We start from the raw sequence: 11095 nt of genomic DNA on the forward strand, positions 1-11095 counted from the left end.
TATTTCACCATAACTATTTCCCTAGCCATGTTCCTTCTCAAAGTTCCCCCTCTCCTCCAACCCCAGTTTTTTGGGGGGAAGAGGGTTTCTACTCAACAGACTTCCCTAAACAAAAGAAGTGATATCAGTTCCATCCTTCATTTAAAATCAAAAACAAAAACGGATAACAAATAGAACATGAGCTCCAACACGGCACCAAACGCATTTATATGCATACATCTTTTTATTGCCCTCGTGTGCCACTCAGATTTGGGACGTAATCACATCAGCCTGCCTTTCTGAGAATTCGTAGCTGTGTTTTTAATCTAATTCCAGGGACTGGAGATAAATCATTGTGAAGGGTCCTGATTTTCCAGGCCAAAAGCCTGGAGCGGCAGCGGCTGCAGTGGCATGCTACATTAAAGGGCCAGCCAGGCAGGCAGGGGTGGGGGAGCAGGGGGGTGGAGGGCTTCTAATGAAGACCACACGCCCGTATTGTTTGTCTTCGCGCCAGCCTGAAGGGTTGAAGGGACGAAAGACAGACGCAGCAAGACGGAGGTAAGTCAACAAGAGCACAGGAAGCAAAGGAGCAGGGGTGGGGGAGATGGCCCCACAGTTAAGGCACTGTTTACATCTTTCATTGCTAAACAGCACATGCAAGATTTGCACGAACTTCAGCCAAGGCCGGGTATGAGGGGACCATGCAAGGCCAAATCAGAAGTGAAGGCACAGAGGTTTGGTTAGCTCTCCAGAGTGCCTCCATCACCCGAGGTGCTGATGGACGGCGGCAACTGTCCAGAACATTCCCTTATAGAGGAGACTGCGAGGTACATACTCAACCCTCCAGTGTCCTCTGAGGCTTTCCTACCAAGGAAAGAAAGGCCATTGTCTCCGCATTTAACTTGGCAGTCAGCAGCCACCTATAGCCCTCAAATCTGGCTCCTGCTCTCCTTCCCCTGTTTGTGATGGAACAAATGGTTGCTTCACCACTGGAAAAAGGAGACCTGTGTTTTCTAATCCAGTAGCCACAGCCAAACATGGCTACTTAAACTTTAGTTAAAATTAAATGAGGGTTCGTTTCACAGACCATGCACCTAAAAAAACAAAAAAATTCAATGAAAGAGGGTGCACGGGTGGTTCAGTGGTAGAATGCTCACCTTCCATGCAGGAGACCTGGGTTCGATTCCTGGACCATGCACCCAACAACAACAAAAAAAAAAATTGGAAAAATTCAATGAAAGAAAACTCAGTTCCATAGTCACGCTAGCCACATTTCAAGGGCTCAGTGGTCACAAATGGCAAGTGGCTCTCTCATACTGGGCAGTGCACTCAAGAAACATTTCCAACATGCCAGCAAATTCTACTGGCTAGCCTTCTATTCGAGGATTGTCATGAGGCCAGCAAAGTAGGACCTTCCAGCTCTCGGTTAACAGCCAGTGATATGGCCCTGGCTGTCACCATGATTAGGGCAATTACCCAGTGGATAATAGAATTCTGTAATTACTTTTAATTCACTGCTGTGGGCATGGTGGTTATGCAGTTCTATTCTAATGAAATATACAAAGTATTCCTCACGTCACACAGCAACATAGGCTGAAGCCCTAAGAGGCACCTCCGTCACCAGCCTACCCCACCTTCCCTGGTTTTTAGCACCATCAGCTACTTCAGTGTTAGAAGGCTGCCTGCGCCACTTCTTCGAAGACCCAAGGTTCACAGGTTAATAAACCAATAAATTAGGTTGAAATTAACTGCAGCTCATTTTGAACCTAGGGAGATTGATTTTTTTTGCATCATCTACGTGGCTGGACTGAATATGCCATCTGCCAATGGATTCTGGTAGACCTGGAAATGCATAAGAAGATCCTGTGTGTATCAGAATGGGGACTGCCCCCCACCCCCATCCACTACAGCCCAGACCGAATATCCAAACCAAATCTAGATCCAGATAAATGGAGAAGTCAAAGTAATACCTCAGCTTTTAAATATATTTCTATGCAATCGCCTCTCAATTACCTGTATCTGAATTATTGTCACGAATTATTGTCAAAACTCCAAACCGGTTTTCCCCGAGCAAATTTCTGCTGGCCACTTCCCATATCAGCTGGTTTCTGCTGGGAGAAGGCAAACTCATTTTAACACTGGCCTAAGCAAAATTGAGTTACAAAGGTAAATTGACACTTAAAAAAAAATACTAACTAAATATATAGTGATGGAAAATTCATTATTTTTTTTTATTTCCTGCTCCCCAGTTATCAGAATGCCCCCGTGTCCTTCTGTTCCATTGGAGGGTGGAAGGCTGGCTCCATCCCTCTCTGCCCTGGGATTAAACACCGCCACAGAGGTGGCTGCCATCTAAGAGGAACAGGCCACCATCTGACAATGAAACGTTTCTGCAACACACACACCTGCTGCTCTGGGATGTTAGCAGCTCTTAGGAGCTGCCTCCTGGATCCTAGGTCTCAAAGCAATTTATGAAACACGCTGTTAACTTCATTTTACAGAACATAAAGAAAACACTCTTCAAAGGAATATGAGTTAAAACCCATGACCTCTACTTTCTAAGACATCCCGGCAAATCCAGGCTCTATGCCTCTGGAGGACTGTCCAGAAGAGAGTTATCTAATGCTGCTCTCCTGGCCCGCAGGAAGCCTCAAAGGGAAAGGAGAGTGGGTCTTCTTTTCCCCGACCCTGGGAAAGAGTAGCAAAATAACCTATTTTATACCATGACACGTCACAGTCCTAATACTATAAATACATATATAGTAAGAACTGGAGTTATTATCATTATTCATGATCTCAGGGGTTATAGACAACAGAAAGCCACTGATAACTCAAGTTTCAGATTTTACGTACACAAATGTTACATATGCATAGGCCATTTCTAGCAGGATATATATTAAAAAGGTGACGATACCGGTTGTCAATGGGGAAGGGGCGCTGGTTGAATAAGGAACATCAGAGAAGGGGAATGTACTTGTCACTCTGGAAACTTTTGTACAGATTTTGTTTCACAGACATGTATTACCTACCAAATGGGATTGGATGGCTCTTCCTTTCATCCCTTTCATGTTCAGCTCTTCACTTCTCTCAGTCTCCTTTCCTCCTATTCCTTCCACCTCTTAAAACCTTCACCCTCCACCCTCCAAGACATGCACGCTATTTATGAACCACAAGAGCGGCCAGAGGCTGGGCACAGAACCACCTGCAATAAGAAGAGATGCCAAGTGGAACCAGGAGGAATTTTTCAAGGTCACAGCCCTTATCAAGCCAAATCCAAGCAATCCTTCACCTTCAATAGAAGCCAATTTGAAACGGCAAATGCTTTGCCTCTTGGCCTTCTCATCTCTTGGGAGCATACAGATCGAGTGGCCAAACTTCAGGATCAGCCAGTCAATTCTTCCCCAAGCAAGCGTATCATCTACTCAAAGGAGATCTAAAGCCAAACAGGATTCCACCCTAAAGGAGGCCCTTTGTCCCCAGGGCCTGGGCTGTAACAGACACTTTATTTTCAGTCTCAAATCAGGACACTGAATACTCCCTGTCCTCTAAGATGCCCAAATTATGAACAGAGAGTTTGTAGTTTGTTGGAAGGAAAATAAACCTGTAAGTCCCGTGAGGCTTGGCGCTTCATTCCACAGGATCTTCTCCCACAACAATACCATTAGCACAAACCAGTATGACAGCCCTACAAGGTGGGAGTCTGTACAACAGAAACCCAGCTCCCCATTTCAAATCACTCCCAGGAAAGACCGGAAAATCAGGGCTTCTCAAAGGAGCCAATTCCCACTACCTATTTGTGGGTTCACCACAGTTCCCCTTCTAAGTACCTTTTATATCATTTTAATGTTCTTCCTACCCCCAGGTCTCTCCCACAAATATTCATTAAGGGGAAGATAGGAGAGATAGATCTGATCCATGCCTTCAGAAAGCAAATTATATAACATAGAGCAATAAATGCCACGGACCAAGCTCCAAAGAACTTCCCCAGCAGAGTCTGGGAATACAAGGAGGTAACCTCAGTACTGGACTTTGAAGAACGGAACAGGGTTTTTCCAGGCCAGGACAGGAGAGGGGAGAGACCATTTCAGGCAGAGGGGAAAGAGGAAATGTGATGGCACGGAGGCATGGACCTGGCATGCAATCAGGAAGACAATCAGTGTGACAAGTATTACATAATCCCTCTTCTTGGGCTTGGCCTTTTTCAGAAGTGACTTGGCTTCCAAACTTTGAACTTAGGCAAAACGGTCCTAATATCTGATGTCAAATTATTATTTCACCACTATGACTGATATTTTGTGATTACAAACATGCCTCTAAGTAATCATAGCAGAAAGTAGCCTCTCTCAAAACAGGGCCCTAGAAATCAAGCATAGGTTAGCAAACAGTGGGGAAAAGAATGGGCACAGCCTATAATACACAGATGACCTTTTTCGTGGGTGCAGGTATCTCCTTCCTGCGAAAGCCTGACTCCCTCCTGTCCCTGAAGTTGGTGGCCTTAAAATAGCCTTGTAGAGCTTCTTCATTCAGGCAGCTCCGCTTCCAGCCCTAATCAGCACTGTCAGCCATTCTCTTAGCCTCCCCCAAAGGTCAGAGGGCAAGAAGCTGCAGGGTATCTGAGCCCTGAGACACCCCCCCACCCCCCCCACCCCCCCCACCCCCCCCACCCCCCCACCAAGTCCTATCACACCATCTTCCCAAAGCCCTCCCATACCATCCAGCCTGCTAATAAACAGCTGAGTTGTGGCTGGTTTGTTGTGTCTGTGCATATTGGTTCCTGTCTGCTACGTTTACATGCCTGTATCTGCATCTGCTTTACCTTCTCCTTAAACTGTAAGTTTTCTGAAAGCAGGGATGAAATCATATTCCCACCCCACTATCTGTACCCATACTTCTGTACAGAACCACACTCAGTTCAAGCAATTCTGCAGATAAACGCTGCAATCCTCAGGTTTAAAAGTTAAAAAGGAGGAGGGGGAGAGTAAAGTGGAGTTTGGCTTTGCACTACAAGCAGAATGGCCATATAAATTACGTCCTGACACCTTTGAGAGTGAAGAGGGCGCTACTCAAAACCAGCAGGGATGACTGGGTCTGTCCCAGGGTCTGTCCCAGGGTCTGTCCCAGGGAAAGCAGAGGCAAGCAGTTGCCCCAGCTAGAACGATCATTCCAAACTAGATGTGACCTACTCCAGAGAAGCAAGAGGGCTGCCCCACGGCCCTTCAGTCCCTGATTCCTGTACCTACATCCAGAATGGTCTGCACCACATAAAGCTTGTGGAAGAAAAGCCAATACCCAGAAGTTCTTCCTTCTATCTAACTCAAATGCTTAAGCATTCAAATGCAGTGGTTTTTATTAACCTCAGGGCAACAGAGAACAATGGCTTAGGAAAGCAGTCACAACGGAGAAAAAAAGCTGTCTTCACCCTTGGGGAAGAATTCTCCCTTAGGAAGGAATCGGGCTGCTTACTTCTTTCTCCATCCTCCCACTGAATCTAAAAATCTGGCTAGCCCAGAAGCTTAAAAGCCGAGGTTTTTGGAGTCACTTCCCATGAGAACAGAGTTCATCTTGAACTTGCCACAAATCCCCAAGAGCTTGCACAAACCAAACTCAAGGAAGAAGTAGCACCTGTGTGCCAATTCTACAGCAGCAGGGGACCTGAGCCCTGGGAAGCCGTATCTCCCACCCCTTTCCACTCCCAGCCCGAAGAAAGCTGATTTAAGCCTGCAGCAAAGCTAGGCTGACCAGGAAGACTCAAAGAACAAGGGATTCTCTCTTCCTTCCTCCCCACCCTCCACAAGCCTGATGCTGCCCCGTAGAGAGCAAGGACCTTGCTGACTTCTTCTCAACACAAAAAAGAAGTTTCAGATGGGGGTGGGGGTGGGGGGAACAAGGAACTGGGCCCTGGAGGGAACCAAGCAGCAGCCGGCCCCAGCAATCCGTGCCCACAGGCACACACACTCTTGCCCAGGAGCGTAAGATGGATGAAAAAGTCAATTACTTTCACCCACTCAACCTCCATCCCTCCGCCACCCCTTTTAAACCAGATATATTGTTTTAGGAAGGAGATCTTTAAGGAGCATTGTATAAAACAGGGTCACTATTTGATCACCCAAAGGTCACGGAGACTTCACAGAGGATGCAGACAAAAACTAAAAAAGCAGGCAATCCTGCCAGTGTGACCTTGGGGTTGTCACCTCGCCTTTCCCAGCTTCGTTCTCTTCAACAAAATGACACAATAGTGTGGGGTGGTTTATAAGGGTCTTCCAGGCTCCAAGGGTTTAACATTTGACTCTGTATGTTCTGTAAAGAAATGGCTAAGGCAAAAACAAGTGAAGAGCAGCAGAGCTCATCCCAACCTTTTAATTTCTACGTTAAATGGGGACAATTTGACTGGAGCAAATGTGCACACTGACCACCTCCTCCTGTCCCTGCTTTTGTTCCCCACAGACCTTCCAGTTTGGCTGATGTCAATCTTAACTGCAGGACAGAAAGGATCATGAGGCAATAAAGCAGCCAAATTAATTTTGCCAATGCTAAAACTAATCTACAAAGTCAGTTTGCAATTTCTAGCAGTAAGTCCGGACATAAAAGTGAAATTAATGTTACTTATGATCTAATAAACTCATTGCCTGGATAGAAATAAATAACATACTGGATCATAACATCCCCAAAACTCTTGCAGTATTTTCAAATCCCAGGTGCCACAGGGTATATTCCTGTCCAAAATCGTCAATACCTTGAAAGGTGGGGGGTGAAAGAGGTAGGCTTCGGTGCCCCCCACCCCCCCACACACACAAGATTCAGTCCTTACACACACACACTCTCACTCTCTCTCTCTCTCTCTCTAGCTCTCTCTTGCTTTTGCTATTCCAAGAGGGTCGACATGCTTTTAGGTTTGCCCACCTTTATTGTGGTTGAAAATGCTAAGTGTGGAAACCCCCTCCTCTCGGTGTTCTGTGTAAGTGTGCTGCAACCGCAGGGCGCTCGCTTTCACTGCCAACTGATGATATACTACAGAAAGCCCGTTTTTTTGTTTTTTGTTTTTTTATCTAGAGGTAAAATGAAGCTGCACCTCTCCTATACCTGCCGGAATAGTGCCGGAGAAATAGGCACTGCATCCCATGAGTTACCTGGAACGTTTGCCAAAAACCGACAGGAAGAAGGCAAGATTAATGTAATTTAAGTGCCGACGGCTGTACTTATGCGGGGGGGGGGGGGGGGGAACAAGTGCAAGCCGGGAAGTCCCCAGCGGTGCCTGCACCTGGGAGGCGACTGCAAAGGATGGATGCGGGGGAGAGGAAGTGCAGGGTTGAGGAAAGGGCCGGAGGAAGGAAGGTTAAAACGCTTCTCACCTGTCCGTACACCTTGATGGGCTCTGGCTGCTGGGCAGCGCTCCGTCTCCTCCGGAGGGGCTTCTCGTCCACCCGGATCGCCCGGCGGGCATCCCCGCGCTCCCACAGCCGCAGCCCGCGCGGGTCTCCCGGCACCACGAGGAAGCCCCGGTCCTGGGGCAAGAGCGCGCTGCCGCCGTGCAGTCTCTGTGTCCAGACCTCGCCGAGAGCCCCGGGCAGCAGCAGCGCAACCAGGGTGAAGAGGAAGGGGAGTCGCGACTCCCTCCTGCTGCTCGCTGTCGCCATGTTCGGGCGAACGCTACCGCAGGTGGCGCCGCCGCCAGGAGAGAATGTGCAGCGCGAGGCAGGGACGCGGGCTGGGCCTGGGCGCGCGCACCGCTCCTGGGGCTCGAGGCCGCCGCCGCTGCCGCCGCCGCCGGGTCCCGCTCAGCGCTCGGCGCGGCGCCGTCACGTGGGACTTTTTCCGCTCGCCAGCCCGGCCCCTCCCCAGCCCGAGGGATGGGGAAGTCAAGGCAGCGAACGCCGGCGAGGGTGCGTCTCCTTCCCGGTGGACGCACTTCGTCGTTCACCCCACAGGGATTCAGAGTTGCGCGGGGCGCGTTGGTTTTACCTGGAGTTTGTGGCCTCCTAGCCAGGGTCGTGTCGAGGTCGTCCTACGCCGTGGCCAGGCCCTTTTCCCGGCTGCACAGCCCCCTGTCGCGCCCCAACTCCACCTCTAATGAAGATGCGAGAGCCAAAAAGAAATTACCTCCGGGCACACACAGTGGGCAAATTAGAGTCCAGACGAGCCAGCCCGATGGTGCAACTCACACAGTTTCAATTACTCTAGGCACCCAAACCTATCTGAATAGAGGATGCAACCAAGAACCACCTTTGAACAACCTAAATTCTCTTCACCCCAAACGCAAAGTAAACATACCCCTTGCACAGAGGCAGTAAAAGCGAGGGTAAATCTGAGAAGGGATTTGCAGCACCTGGATAATTATACCGGTATACAGTGTGTCCTTGCACCATGGAAACCTGTGCCTGACTCAGGGCCCCAGCACTGTGGCTTGCTGGCCACCCCTCCAAAGTGACTGGATACTGAACTGCCCTACCTTTAGCAATCTAATGGAAACATTCACCAGTCCCTTCAGCCAGCCACTGTTGTAAAACTTGCCACTGCTGGCAAGAAGGGGCAGATACCAAAGACTTCAAAACTGGGGAGCCCAGACACACTTGGAGATCCTGACTATCTTTAAACTACAAGGAAATAAAACTTCTGTCGTTGGAACCACTAACACACACCCAGGGCAAATATTTTTTCAGGTTACTGGGTGCACCCAAAGCCTGTCTATTGCAGCCTCCTCCTCTATTTCTATTTCATTGCACTCTGGACTCAGATCCTGCTTTTTCTAAAAAAAAAAAAAAAAGAGCAAGGCTTCCATGGTTGCATACAAGCCCTTGATTTAGAGAGGGGAGGGGGACTCAGTTCAATTTACGGAAGGTGCTCCTTGTTCCCAACAAGCCACAGTAGTTTGTTTCCTACTCCTGGTCATTCTAGCACTTTCCAGTTAACAGAGATCCCTTCCCCTACCCAGCACCACCTACAACCTGCCAAGAACAAGACAGCCTTTTCTCACCTCCCTAAATCCGGCATTGAGCCACCCTACCCCACCCCCTGCCAGATTTATGGGGACCTCAGTCTCAGGTTCTCTGCAGCAAATCATTGACTTGTCCACCCCCTTTTAGTCCCCAAGAGAACCCTGTAGGTGATGTGATTGTTATTGCTATTGTTGTCAGCATAAATGTTAATGGGAAGCTTCTCTATAAGAAGAGCAGGTATCAGAGTCCCAGTAGAAAACAAGTATACATTCCTTAAATGTGGTTTTAAAGATGCCACTTTTCCATGCAAACCCCAAGTTTGAGATGCAGATGGCCATTCGAATGGAAAGATTAGTGGAGCAGGGTTAGCTACTTACTGATATTTGTTTTATTTAGTTTTATTTGCAACTCAGATGCTGCAGACTGGGCAAGAATGCTCAAACATGGTTGGTTTCCTTCTTGAAAGCCCTCCTCTCTAATCATCTCCCAAGCCATTCTCAAGTGAATAATCCGCAAACCTGAAGGTTGTATGTGCTTCATAAGCATAGAGTACAGTGGAAAGCTCACTCAGTTTTGAGTCAGAAGACTGGTCTTCTAGCCATGGGGACTTGCCCAAACAACCCCCTGTAAAATGAGGATTTTAATCCGTGCATCTCTCACAGGGCTGCTGAGGGTAACAAAGGAGATAATGTATATAAAATAGCTATGCAAACTGTGAGAGCCCCAGATAGCAGTATTCTAAGCCGGTGGCAGTATCGTAAGAAGGTTCTAATGCTGGTTTTGCCACCAAGTTACTGGGCACTGTTCAACAAAATAAATTGACCATCTATACTGGGCATTGCCAGAAGGCACCCCTTTCTGATAAAGAATTTTCCGGAAGACCAAACAGTTGACCTGCAGGGACTTTCTGAGAAAATGAAAAACACCCTGCAGAACTGCAGATAAGCAGCACCTGCTGATAAATCAGTTTCAGTACGGTAGAGAGAGCACATTAGGATGGGCAAGAATACCATGTTAATCAATGTGTATCTGCTCCCCACCCTGTAGGACCCCCAACCCCAGCCATGTAAAATAGGAAATTAACATCAGTCAACCAATACATTTCCTCACTTGCTTCTGGATTGGCCCTATATAAGCTTTTCCTTTCCACCCCTGTGGTGAGCTCCCTTCAACTTTCTGAATGGGGTGTTGCTGCATACATGAACCACTCAAACTGTGAAATCCTACAGTCCATGTAAAGTTTTTCCTGTCACAATACTTTTGTCCTTGTCATCTCTCCTCTCTGGGCCTTGACTTCTTCATCAGTAGCCATGATCACTCTCTACCCCTTCTCGGACCCCCTCCAAGGCATGGCAGGGTCCCCAGGAAGGAGCAGCCGCAGGCAAGTTCACCCAGGACAGGGTTGGAGCTGAATTGTGCAATGTGTGAGGTGTTTCAAAACCGGCTCTGGGCTGTAAACAAGCCACCTCATCCTCCACTTCTCCAAAATAACATCAAAGCTGGAGGGGAAGGGAGGGTGGTATAGACAGTGGAGGCAAAGTATCTCGGGCCCTCTTCACCCCTATTTGCGTGGTCTTGCCCTTGATTCTGTCCACCATCACAATGAAAATCAGCGTGCCTGCTAGTTTAATGACAGACTCATAGTGGCATATTAAAACGTCTTGAGCCTCTAGCCAGACTTGAAATTGGCCCCTCCATCCTGCTGCCCATCCTAGATTCACCCTGGCTAGGGCTGAAGGGAAAACCAACAAAGAGGTCACAGAGTCCCACATTTTTTAACCAGATGGAGCCAGGTTTAAAATAGCAGCACGGACAGCCACGAGAAGAAGAGGGAAAAAAAAAATCCCAAAAGGTTAACAGAACTTCTTTCTGTGGCTCTCTCACACCTCGTGGCCCTCCCGTGTGCTGGGATCTGTCTGTTCACCCTCCTCCCAGGCCCCTGGCCTGATTTCAGAGAGGCTCCCTCAGCACGTAGGTGAAAACGCACCCCTCCTTCTGAGTCCTCCATAGCCTTCCAGACTTCCTCCCTTGTAACATCTTAATTAACTCCATCTTTCTGTTCAACACCAGCCCAAGCAGTAGGAGAACAAAGTTACCCTGCTTAGACCAGTCTTCAATTCCCAATGCCCAGCACAATCTTTGCAGGTGGTAGGCTCTCAATGATACTTAGAGAATATGGTTTG

The 11095-nt window shown here is 48.2% G+C and overlaps 1 protein-coding gene across 3 annotated transcripts in view; it reads right to left on the reverse strand.

The window, feature by feature from the left end:
• The window catches only part of SORL1 (sortilin related receptor 1), a 180985-nt gene extending 173306 nt beyond the window's left edge, over window positions 1–7679 (reverse strand). For 2 of the 3 annotated variants that reach the window (XM_077112638.1, XM_077112637.1), the window contains exon 1: window positions 7329–7679. In XM_077112638.1, the coding sequence (XP_076968753.1) occupies window positions 7329–7613 (285 nt within the window). In that variant the 5' untranslated portion in view covers window positions 7614–7679. Of the gene's footprint in view, window positions 1–1992; window positions 2096–7328 lie in introns of those variants that run through there. The other variant, XM_077112639.1, reaches the window with a different exon arrangement.
• Window positions 7680–11095: the final 3416 nt, after the last annotated feature.

Source organism: Tamandua tetradactyla, chromosome 8 (assembly GCF_023851605.1).
Source record: "Tamandua tetradactyla isolate mTamTet1 chromosome 8, mTamTet1.pri, whole genome shotgun sequence".
NCBI classification, from domain to species: Eukaryota; Metazoa; Chordata; class Mammalia; order Pilosa; family Myrmecophagidae; genus Tamandua; species Tamandua tetradactyla.